At 36.7% G+C, this 13,244-nt stretch overlaps 1 protein-coding gene across 22 annotated transcripts in view; it reads right to left on the bottom strand.

Annotated features, from left to right (window-relative positions):
- The window catches only part of LOC310741048 (protocadherin gamma-C5-like), a gene marked incomplete at its 5' end in the record, with an annotated part of 208,022 nt that overhangs the window by 66,551 nt on the left and 128,227 nt on the right, over positions 1-13,244 (bottom strand). For 3 of the 22 annotated variants that reach the window (XM_083568448.1, XM_083568449.1, XM_083568460.1), the window contains one exon: positions 5,762-8,343. The exons of the other annotated variants lie outside the window; for them this stretch is intronic. In XM_083568448.1, the coding sequence (XP_083424574.1) occupies positions 5,762-8,134 (2,373 nt within the window). Of the gene's footprint in view, positions 1-5,761; positions 8,344-13,244 lie in introns of those variants that run through there. 22 annotated transcript variants of the gene reach the window in all.

The following is a 13,244-nucleotide window of genomic DNA, read 5'->3' as shown; positions in this document are numbered from 1 at the left end:
TTTTACTGTAACGTTACTACTGAGTGGAGGGGAGCCTCCGTCCTGGGCTTTGACACGGAAGTGAAAATTCTTTAACTGCTCATAGTCAAAGGAGCGCACAGCATTAATGACTCCACTATCAGGACTGACTGATATATATGATGATACAGGAACCCCATTGAAAGAGCTCTCTTCTAAAATATAAGAAACTCGAGCATTCTGTTTAGCATCTGTGTCGCTGGCCTTCACTGTGAATATAGAGAGACCGGGTGTGTTGTTCTCCACCACATAGGCCTCGTAATTATTTCTCTGAAAAACAGGAGCATTGTCATTTACATCTGATATGTGTAAATGGAGAGAAGTGCTGGTGGATAGTGATGGAAGTCCCTCATCAGAGCAAGTCACAGTGATGTTATACTCAGCTTCTCTCTCTCTATCCAGCTCATGAACTGTGAGCATGCTAAAGAAATTATTTGATGGTGAATTGATGATAAATGGGATATGTTCACTTACAGTGCAGTGAACTTGTCCATTTGCCCCTGAATCAGGATCATTTACTTTGATCATTGCAATAATTGTGCCAGGTGGAGACTCTTCCGATATAGAAGTAGACATAGAGAGAATGGTGATAGCTGGTTTGTTATCGTTTATATCCAAAACATCAATCATAATTTTACAGGAATCGGAGAGTCCTCCTTGGTCCTTTGCTTGAATATCAAATTGAAAATGAGTTGTTTTTTCATAATCAATGTGCCCATTCAGAGTTATTTCGCCATTATTTAGATTTATAATGAATAAATCTTTTACATTTTTATCCGTGTTTGAAATGTAATAAGTCACCTGTCCATTTATTCCCTCATCAGCATCAGATGCACTCACTGTTGTCAATTTAGAGCCTTTGGGTGAGTTTTCAATTACTGATGCTTTATAGACTTTTTGCATAAAGACTGGAGCATTATCATTAACATCCAATACATTCACGTGTATCTGTACAGTACCAGACAGGGCTGGTTCACCTCCATCCATAGCTGTTAACAATAATGTAAGCTTTTCCTGTTTTTCTCTGTCGAGTGGTTTCTGTAATATCATTTGTACACTTTTACCTCCATCTGCATGATTTTCTAATTCCAAAACAAAATGGTCTGTTGGTTTAAGTGAGTAGCTCTGAAGGTCATTAATACCGACATCGGCATCCATTGCTCTTTCTAACATGAATCTCGCCCCCGGTATTGCTACCTCGCTTATTTCAAAACGAATTTCTTCCGTTTGGAAAAGTGGAGAATTATCATTAATATCCGTGACTTCTACAGTAATTGTATACATTTCTATCGGATTCTCAAGGATCATTTGGAGATGTAAGGCACACAACGTTGCTTTAGCGCACAGAAACTCACGATCTATTGTTTCTTTTATAAGAAGCATACCTCTGTCTTTATTCAGCTCGATGTATTCCGGGTTATCCCCGAAAAATGCACGCGCCTTTCCAGATTTTAGTCGTTTTAAATCTAATCCCAAATCCTGCGCAATATTTCCAACCATCGATCCTTTCGGCATTTCCTCCGATATCGAGTAACTGATTTGCCCGAGCGCGGAGCGAGAAGAAAGCAAGATGAAAAACAATAACGACTGCCACATCACTGCGTCTGTATACCGAAAGCCCCCCAATCCGAGCGCCATGCTGTAATTCTTGTAATCACGGTCACCGAATAAAGGAAATAAGTGAATTTATCTAAAATATATTCTGTGAATGTCGAATATAATCCAGCTGGAATGTGACTGTGCACAAAAACGAGGGGGAATGTTTTCTTTCTTTGATTGCTCGTTGTGGGCGAGCCAGGGGGTGATACAGCCCTTGGTATATAGCGGCCCTCTGAGTAGAATATTAGGAACTACACATTACTACCGCCATACAATCAGTTTTTCTATCTGCAATCTTAATTATCATTAAAAAATTAAAAAATTAAAAAATAAATAAGGTTGGAACAAACGGTATATTAATAAATAATACCAACAAACCTTACTCCAAGAAGAAAATAATTTAATAAAATTGTTTAACTATTCAATTCAATCGATTTCTTTTTGATTATTATTGGTTTACAGTTGAAAATTTACCTATACCTTATATATACTTATTATAGAAGATTTATTCTAATTTCATGGTGTTTTCTTTACAATCCATTACTGTATAACATTAATCTCTTTTCTGAAAGCTGGAGAAGGGAAGGAATGGATTGTGTTCAGACTTGATAATGCAACGTTTGACAAAAAAAAAAAAAAAAAAAAAAAGATACAACAATGCTTTACCAACTGACTAATACCTGCTCATAGTTTTGTGCTTCTAGACAACTTTACAATAACCCTGTTAACAATTTTAGATGTTTCAAACATTTTGATGGTTTGATCCTTGATGTTATTTAAGCTCTTCCACTTTTCAACCAAAATATGTCTGCATTATAACCAAATTATTTTACAATCATTTTATCAATTTGACTTAATGATTAATATGACAACAAAAAATTTGTATGCTAACTGGCTGTATAATAATGCAAAAAGCATCCATACTGTATTCTATTTTAGAGCAGAACAACTGTTGAAACATGTTTCAACATTTCACACCAATCATGCATGGTGATTCAAAGAAATCAAAACATGTCTGTTTTGGCACAATACATGCCTCAACATGTCTGCTGTTTAATGAAAACAACAAAACAATGTTTGGAAATTAAGATTAATGTTTTCTAAACCCATCTACCTAGTCAATATTACAGTATGTTGATAAAGTGACTTTCTATTACATACATAAAATCACATATGAAAGTAACAAATGTGCTTGTTTTGGGAATTAAAAAATTAGATATAAAAGCTATACCCAATGCCTTTTCAACTCTGGAGACATGTCTTTGGCTCTGTGCAAAACTTGGCTGCACCACTAAAAAATGTTGTTCTTCTATAGTGTGGAATATTTGCAGTCACTCTTCCTTGGGCAGCTTTTCCTTTTAAGTAACACTTACTTTTAATTCCAGATTACCTTTTTTCTAGTAAATCCTACATGTTTTATTTCAACATTTATATCTAGAGGGACTTCCCCATTAGAAATGTTTTCTATGCTTTACTGTGATTAAAATATGTGAATTTTGGAAATCATTAAATTATGTTCCTAAAATAACTACAAAATAACTCACAGACTATCAAACTGCTCCTCTGAATATTCACATTACTTAAGAGTGCACTGTAAAAAATCCAGCTTGCAATTTGTTAACTCAGTTAAAAATTAGTTGGGTGGACAGATTTTTGAGCACAGTGTTGAGTTTACTTACAAAAAAAGATTTAACTGAATGTTTACTACTATTTTGTCCAATTATATATATATAAAAAAAAAAAAAAAAGTTGGGAAAACGATATATTTAGATTTCTTCATTCAAACGTTTCACTTCCTGTCATTGCGCATGCGCAGTCTGTTTCCGTAGCATTTTGCACATGTTTTTCCCTCATCAACTGCATTTTAGAAGGGGCTGGATGTTCTCTGGTTCAGGTAAGCTTTCTTTTAGTTTTATTATCAAAAATAAAATTAGACAGCTATTGTGCTTCATTTGAAGATCATGTTCAGTTCACTTTGTAAAATTTGAATGAAATGTATCAAAAAACATGATTTTATTGTGTAACTTAGAGTTATTACAATAAACTGTATTTAAATTGATTGTGTGTTGTGGATGGAGTTAATAGAATCGTCTAGTATTCAAGTCATCAAAGAAGCATACGAAAAACTCAGACATTAGGGTTGCACAAGCCAGTGCACTCTTATTACTGGTCCCAAGCCTGGATAAATGGGGAGGGTTGCGGGGGGAAGGGCATCCAGCATAAACACCGAACAGGTCGAGGCCCGGATTACCAACTACTGCAACAGGTATCGTTAGTCAACATGGTACCGGTGGAAATTGGGCTACTGTTGCTCTCCTATTTGGCTTGATTTATGCCATCAACATTAGCTATCCTAAAGAACTAAAATACACTTTTAAAGGTATTCAGAAAGTGTTTATTGGCCTTGACCCCCAGTGCTCTGCAAGAGTCCAGTCCATTTAACAACAGATTGTTAAAGTTTAATTAGCTGCAGTTCATATGGCTAATCAAAAGTGCAAGTAATGATTTGTTCCTGTTTAGTAGCTGTATAACAGTACAATATATGCCAAAGTCAGTTTTGAGTTTTAATGTAAGGTTTTGTGACTTTCAAGTTTTTTTTCAACAGTTGTAAGGATTGCTGTAACGCATGTGTTGAAACTCTGGACTTGTTTATTGCTCCAGCATTTTAAGATTGTTATTCTGGCACTTTCCGAACAATTTTGTTACTTTAAAAGCATTTGTGCTGTTTTACTCCAACACTTTAAAGGCATTCCACGATTGCTTCTCTTTTGGTCTTTTATTTTAATAATAAAGTAATTGTATATATATTTTATTTTGAATTATTTATTTTATTTTGATGACTGGAGTAGAACTGAGTCTAATTTTTGCAGTTCATGTTGACAGAAAATGTGTCGCTTATAGCAGAATTGTCAAATAAATATTTTTCTGTAAAAAATTACAGTCTTTTTAAGTTTGTTTGCAATCTTTGTGTTTGATCTTTATTGTGAAGGCCATGCGGGAATTTATGGAAGAAGTTCAAATGCAAGATTTTAAGCTATAAATTAAAAAAATAAAATTAGGTTGAACCAACTTGAAAAATTATGGTAATTTGCTGCAAAGCTTTTTTGAGTTTACTGAAATTCAGGTCTGTAGTTTTTCCTAATCGTTTCCTTAAGTTCACTCAACCCCCTTTTTAAATTTTAACGAAGGTTAGATGTACTTACTGAGGAAGGTATAGCTAACTTTAACTAGAGGTTCAATCAACTTTCTACAATGATTTTGCATAATTTTAATCATGGAAGTTGGGTAAACTTAAAATTGCTTTGCAGCAAATTAGCTTACTTTTTTAAGTTTAATCAACTTCCAATTTTTTTGAAGTGTGCACAGATTAATACAGTATATGAATTAATATGACATGCTGTGAATACACACACAACAGTTTTTTTTTGCCATGTAGACAACTCAGATGTTGTAGAGTACAAGGTAGCCTCACTTTCCAGAGCGGGAAGAATAAAAATTAAATAATGGTACCTGTATCCCATAATGATGTAACACATAATGCCACATTTAAGAGAAAGCCTCCAGGAACTCTTCCTCTTATTCTCTTAAAAGGGTCACAGACTTGGTCCTTGTAATCAAAGAAATTCTGGTCTTTACATTAATTTGAACACTATATAGTGCTCACCAGATACACAAACTCCAAATCAACTGAATGTTTTCATCCTTGGAGTCTTCCAGAAGTTAACTCCAGAATAACTAGAAACCCAGCCTGAACCAGCAATTCACTCCACGAACCAGTGATTAAACCCAGCATGTCAAGCATAAATTCTAAACTCTTCACAATTCAGAATGGGAATATAAGTAATTATTATCTAACGGTTTATTTTTCTCATCACATTCTCACACTTTTCTCTCTCACTCAGCTGCATACACACAAAACTTCATTCAAACCACCACTCACAGCACAAAACCAAGGGTGAGAGAATTCCTTACCACTCATAAACCAATAAAACAAAAAAGACCTAATTTGTAGAGTTAAAGTTTTCTTACAGACTTACATACAACATAATTATAAATAATATATATTTCATAATTATAAATAATATATATATTTTAAATATATTATAATGTTAATACATATATAATTAATATAATAAATCCTTACCATTTCAGGAGAATCAGGATCTTCTCGAAATATATTTTCTTTAATCGAACGCTGCATAGTCTCTACAACAGCTGGGTCTGTCACTAAAAAACTTTGTCCTCCGATTGTAGAAAATTTGCCGTCACTCTTCCTCGAGTCAGTCGTCATAACATCATAATTATACATGTGCGGCAGAGTTCCAGTAACTCCTGTGTCTGTGTAACCGGATGGAAAGTACGGAATAACTGGGAGATTGGACTGATAGAAAATACGTGATTGTCTCCACCTGCATATCTTTACTGATATTATAACCACTAGAGTTGTGATGAAGAGGAAAGAAACAGCAGCTAATGCTAAAACTAAATAAAAGGTGAGGTCATCATTATATTGTTTGGTGTGCGTAAAGTCTGTGAATTCTGAAAGCACTTCAGGGAAAGTGTCCGCTACAGCTACATTGATGTTAACTACAGCTGAGCGAGATGGTTGTCCATTATCCTCCACAACTACAGTGAGCTTTTGTTTCACAGCATCTTTGTCAGTGACCTGACGCACAGTTCGTATCTCTCCATTCTGCGCTCCCACTTCAAACAGCGCTCTGTCTGTAGCTTTCTTGAGTTTGTAGGAGAGCCAGGCATTCTGTCCAGAATCCACATCAACAGCCACCACTTTAGTGACCAGATATCCAACATCTGCTGATCGAGGCACAATCTCAGCCACCACAGCGCCACCAGTCTGTACTGGGTAGAGAACCTGAGGAGCATTGTCATTCTGGTCTTGGATTGTAATTTTTACTGTCACATTACTACTGAGTGGAGGGGAGCCTCCGTCTTGTGCTCTGACACAGAAATGGAAGCTCTTTAACTGCTCATAGTCAAAAGAGCACAAAGCATTAATGACTCCATTATCAGGACTGACTGACACATATGATGATACAGGAATTCCATTAACAGAGCTCTCTTCTAATATATAAGAAACTCGAGCATTCTGATTGGAATCTGTGTCACTGGCCTTCACTGTGAATACAGAGAGACCTGGAGCGTTGTTTTCCACCACATAGGCCTCGTAATAATTTCTCTCAAAAACAGGAGCATTGTCATTTACATCTGATATGTGTAAATGAAGAAAAGTGCTGGTGGATAGTGAGGGAAGTCCCTCATCAGAGCAAGTCACAGTGATGTTATACTCAGCTTCTCTCTCTCTATCCAGTTCCTGATCTGTGAGCAGACTAAAGACATTTTTGGATGTGGATGTAATTGCAAAAGGAATTTGATCACTAATAGTGCAATGAACTTGTCCATTTGCAGCTGAATCCGGATCATTTACTTTCATCATCGCTACAACTGTACCAGAAAAAGAATTTTCAGATATTGAACTGGACATAGACAGAATCGTAATAGCTGGGCTATTGTCATTCATGTCTAGCACATCAATAATTATTTTACATGAATCTGAGAGTCCTCCGTTGTCTTTAGCTTGAATTTCAAGCTGATAACTATTTGATTTTTCAAAGTCAACCTCACCCTTCAACATAACCTCACCAGTATGTCTGTCTACATCAAACAACTCTAACAAACTATCCTTTGTTTTTGACAAATAATATGTTACCTGACCGTTTGAACCTTCATCCGCGTCTGAGGCGCTAACTGTAACTAATTTAGTTCGTGCAGCTGAATTTTCTGTTAACGTGGCTCTATACACTTTCTGTGTAAAAACAGGAACGTTATCGTTAACATCTAGTACAGTAATGTGTATCTGTGCAGTACCAGACAGAATCTGGTCACCTCCATCCATGGCTGTTAATAACAAAGTGAACGTTTCCTGCTTTTCTCTGTCCAGTGTTTTTTGTAAAACCATTTCAACGATTCCTTCCGGGTCATTTTGGGAATTTAAAACAAAATGATCTGTAGGTTTAAGTGAGTAGCTCTGAAGTCCGTTGGTACCGACGTCAGCATCCATTGCTCTCTCCAAAACGAATCTCGCTCCGGGTACAGCCGACTCACTTATTTCAAAACGGATTTCCTCCGACTGGAAAAATGGCGCATTATCATTGATATCCATGATTTCTACAGTTATCGTGTACAGTTCCATCGGGTTTTCAAGAATCATTTGGAGATGTAAAGCGCAAGGTGTTGTTTTAGCGCACACATACTCCCGATCTATTTTTTCTTTTAAATGTAGCATACCTCTGTCTTTATCCAGCTCGATGTATTCCGTATTATCCCCAGAAAATATACGCGGCTTTCCAAAATTCAGTCTTTTTAAATCTAATCCCAAATCCTGGGCAATATTTCCAACCCTCGAACCTTTCGCCATTTCCTCCGGTATGGTGTAGCTGACCTGCGTCAGCGCTGGGCGAGACGAAAGAATGATGAAAAACAATACCGTGTGCCACATCGCCGCAGCTTCTGTAAAGGAGACCACCTGAGTCTTCTCACCAGTAAATCCTAATATTAAAAAAGCCAAATATTCTAATCCAAATGGTCAAAAGCAAATACTAAACCGAGCGTTTTAAAAATCCACTGTGTCTATTAAAATCAATCAAGACTATGGAGATGCCGAGAACGAGACGCGAATGCTTTCTTACTTTGCTTGTTCATAATGTGAGCGAGCCTGGGTGGGATACGATTGCATTTCAACGTAAGTAAACAGCGGCCCTCTGAGTCAAAAAGTGAGAACTACATATTTTATGTTGCCATGATAAGCATTTTGTTAAATCAAATTCGATTTAATACCCATTTAACTAAAATTATTATTATTATTGTTATTAAAAAAACTCATGTATAGAATTGAGGCTAATTCGCTCCCTAAAAACAACATCCAAAAAAAAAAAGAGTATCTCTGTTTAACTTTGTTAAATACTTACTTGTATTTTGAATTGGCCTTTACAATATATAGATATATATTATTTATTTTTGCTTTTTTTTTTATATTAGCACTGCTGGTTACACAACGATTGAGATACACCAATATAAATATGTCTAAAATGCCAATGAATGCAGTAATTGAACATGTCTGTTATAAATATAGACAACAGATGTAGTTTCTATAAAACGAAATAGTCAAGTAGTCTTAAATATTCTGCAGATTTGTGCGATTTAGGCTGTCCATTTTAAGTATAGATTATCAGCTCAGTACATTTCCAAATACCACAAAGAATCATAGTTATGTAAACCTGGTTTCTGGTTCGAATTATATATTTGAATGAAAGGGAGAAACATAATGGTATTATAATAACAAGCTCTTACCGACTCCGGAGAATTAAGATTTTCTAGGAAATAATTTCCCGTCATCTTGTGCTGTATAGTTTCAGTAAAACTCGGGTCCATCGCTAAAACACTTCGCGCTCCGAGTGTATAATATTTGCAGTCACTCTTCCTCGAGTCAGTCGTCATGCAGGCATCATAATTATACACGTGTGGCAGAGTTCCAGTGACTCCTGTGTCTGCGTAACCAGGTGGATAATATGGAATAACTGGGAGATTGGACTGATAAAAGATGCGTGATTGTCTCCATCTGCATATCTTTACTGATATTATAACTACCAGTGTTGTAATGAAGAGAAAAGAAACAGCAGCTAATGCTAAAACTAAATAGAAGGTAAGATCATCATTATATTGTTTGGTGTGCGTAAAGTCTGTAAATTCTGAAAGCACTTCAGGGAAAGTGTCCGCTACAGCTACATTGATGTTAACTACAGCTGAGCGAGATGGTTGTCCATTATCCTCCACAACTACAGTGAGTTTTTGTTTCACAGCATCTTTGTCAGTGACCTGACGCACAGTTCGTATCTCTCCATTCTGCGCTCCCACTTCAAACAGCGCTCTGTCTGTGACTTTCTGGAGTTTGTAGGAGAGCCAGGCATTCTGTCCAGAGTCCACATCAACAGCCACCACTTTCGTGACAAGATAGCCGACATCTGCTGAACGAGGCACAATCTCAGCCACCACAGAGCCACCAGTCTGTACTGGGTAGAGAACCTGAGGAGCATTGTCATTCTGATCTTGGATTGTAATTTTTACTGTCACGTTACTACTGAGTGGAGGGGAGCCTCCGTCCTGCGCTCTGATCTGGAATTGTAAGTTTTTTAACTGCTCAAAGTCAAAACTGCGCACAGCATTAATGACTCCACTATCAGCACTGACTGACACATATGATGATACAGGCACTCCATTGACAAAACTCTCTTCTAGATGATAAGAAATCCGAGCATTCTGGGAGGAGTCTGCGTCACTGGCCTTCACTGTGAAAATAGAGAGACTTGGTTTGTTGTTCTCTGTCACATACCCCTCGTAATAATTTCTCTCGAATGCAGGCGCGTTGTCATTTACATCTGATACGAGTAAACGGACAGAAGTGGTGCTGGTGAGTGAGGGAAGTCCCTCATCAGTGCAAGTCACTGTGATGTTATACTCAGCTTCTTTCTCCCTGTCCATCTCCTCATCTGTAAACAAGCTGAAGAAATTTTTGGACGTTGATGTGATGGTAAAGGGACTATTATCATTAAGAGTACAGTGAACTTGTCCATTTACCCCTGAATCAGGGTCATTTACTTTCAGCATGGCAACCACAGTATTAAGGTGGGATTCTTCGGATATTGAACTGGACATGGAAACGATTGTGATTGCTGGACTATTATCATTAATGTCCAGCACATCAATAATTACCTTACATGTGTCAGAGAGTCCTCCTTGGTCCCTAGCTTGAATATCAAGCTGATGAATACTCGATTTTTCATAATCAATCAGGCCGTTTAAAGTTACTTCTCCACTTTGCTGATCTACAAGAAAAAGATCTGCTAAATAAATGTCCACTGCGTCAGAAATATAATAAGACACATGACCGTTAGAACCTTCGTCGGCATCAGAAGCACTTACTCTTGTCAATTTGGTGCCCTTTTTTGCATTTTCTATAATTGCAGCTTTATACAACTTCTGTGTAAATACAGGGGCATTATCATTAGCATCCATTATGGTTATATATATCTGCATGGTTCCCGACAGCCGAGACTCACCACCATCAAACGCAGTCAACGTCAGAGTAATATGGCTTTCTTTTTCCCGATCAAGCGGTTTTTGTAAAATCATCTCAACATTCTTCTCCCCCCCTGATTCTTTGTCTAAAACAAAGTTGTCCGTGGGTTTAAGTGAATAGCTCCGAAGTCCATTTATTCCAACATCAGGATCAGCAGCTTTCCCCAGCACGAATCTGGCACCGATCATCGCTGACTCGCTTATGTCAAACCTCATTTCATTCTTCTGAAAATTAGGAGCATTGTCGTTTACGTCCGTGATCTCCACGGTAACAGAATATAACTCCATCGGATTTTCCATAATGATTTGGAGATGAAGCGCACACGGGGTTAATTTTGCGCACAGAGACTCACGGTCTATTTTCTCTTTAATCAGAAGCAAACCGTTTTCTCTGTTCAGATCCACGTATTCCATGCTTTCGCCTGAAAAGATCCGCGCTTTTCCTGATTTCAGTCTTTTTATGTCCAAACCCAAATCCTGGGCGATATTTCCGATCATCGACCCTATAGCCATTTCCTCGGGAATAGAATAACTAATCTGGCCGCACGCGCAGTCAGAACAGAAGACAAAGAACAGCAGGACCGTGCGCCACTGCATGGCAGAAATATCCATTTTTGAATTAAGCGACTGTAAACGCAGCGATAGTATAACGAACATTAGATTTAACATCAACAACGCGAACGTAAACTCCTGTTATTAAAAAAAATATTTTTAGCAGACATCGCGTTTACACTGGGCGTGAAAAAAGTCCGGCCTCTTTTTCTCTTTCATACAGTGGGGTGACGTGGGAGGATTTGATGATTCTATCTCTTGTCTTAGTACATCATTGCTAAACAGCGGCCCTGTGAGTCAAATCTAAGAACTACATACAAATTCCCTATCAATAATTCCTCATAGACCTATAGCAAAACTTGATTAGGTAATAAACTTAATAATTTCCAGAAATGTACCAACAATGGTGATGTGCTTTAATATACTTATGAAATGGCATAATATAGTATCATTTCTCAATTTATATTATAATTTTTTTCGTAATATATACCTTTCTAAACAAAACACTAATTGTGTATGCGTTTCTAAACTACATATAATATTTATAAAACAGTTATCTAAAAAAAACAGGTGGTATAATTTATGATATATTATGTATGATTTAATATCAAGTGATTTGGTGAGCTACATTTGAAATAGTATTATTATAATGGTATGGCAGTTATTGTGATAAAGTATAGTGTGGTACGATATATAGCATGATATGATTAAATATAGCATGGTGGTATGATTTGTTGAAATATAATTATGAAATTGTATAGTATAGTATAGTATCATTAATCATAGTATCCATTCAGAATACAGAGATAAGTGATATGCCGCTGTCCAACACAATTGGTACTGAAAGATGAAGTTTACAGTCATATAAAAATGAAAGTACACCCTCTTTTATGGTGTTGCCTATCAGGACACAATAAAATTAACCAGGTCCTTAACAAGTCATAAAATTTGTTAAATAAACGAGCTAAGAAGAATTTACTTATTTCTTCCACCATCCTTACAACTCCACATCCTCTTCCTTCTCTTTATGTTAATATCAACCTTTCTAAACAAACCATTAATTGGTTATGAATTTATAATCTACATGTTGTTTATTAAACAGTTCTCTCAAATAATCAGATGATATATTGCATGATATATGATGTATGTTGTAGTATCAAGTGATATAGCAAAGTACAAATAAGATAATGTGAAAATATGGTATAGTATTGCATGCAGTGAAATATGGTATAGTGTGGTATAATATATAGCATGGTATAATGATGTATAGCATGGTGACATGATGTGTTGTAGAATTATGAAATGGAATGGTATAGTATAGTATAGTGTAGTATAGTATTATTACTCAATGTAACTATTCAGAATACAGAGATAAGTCATTTGCTGCTGTCCAAAATAAAAACTTTCTTTTCGGCTTCTCCCGTTAGGGGTCGCCACAGCGGATCCTCCGCACGTTTGATTTGGCACATGTTTTACGCTGGATGCCCTTCCTAACGCAACCCTCCCCAATTTATCCGGGCTTGGGACCGGCACTAAGAGTGGCTGGGGATGGTTCCCTGACCGGGAATCGAACCCGGGTCGCAGCAGTGGGAGCGCTGCATCTTAACCACTAGACCACCAGGGGACCTTGCTGTCCAAAATAATTGGTACTAAAAGTCAAAGTTTACAATCATGTGAAAATAAAAGTACACCCTCTTTTATCGTGTTACATATAAAGCCTTAAAAAAAATAATAAGCACTTCTTTAGCAGATCTCATTATTTATTTTACAAATAAAGCCAACATGGAAAACCCATGTGTGAAAAACTAAATACACCTTTACTGCATCAATAGAAATTAAGAGAGTGAGTAGCAACCAGGGGCTGCTAATCAAATAATTTTGATTGATTGATCATAAACAAGTGTGACCACCCCTGTCAAAGA

This window comes from Silurus aristotelis (genome assembly GCF_946808225.1).
Source record: "Silurus aristotelis genome assembly, chromosome: 18".
In the NCBI taxonomy this organism is placed as follows: domain Eukaryota; kingdom Metazoa; phylum Chordata; class Actinopteri; order Siluriformes; family Siluridae; genus Silurus; species Silurus aristotelis.
Note: the sequence above shows the minus strand (reverse complement) of the source record. Positions and strands in the feature narration are given on the sequence as shown.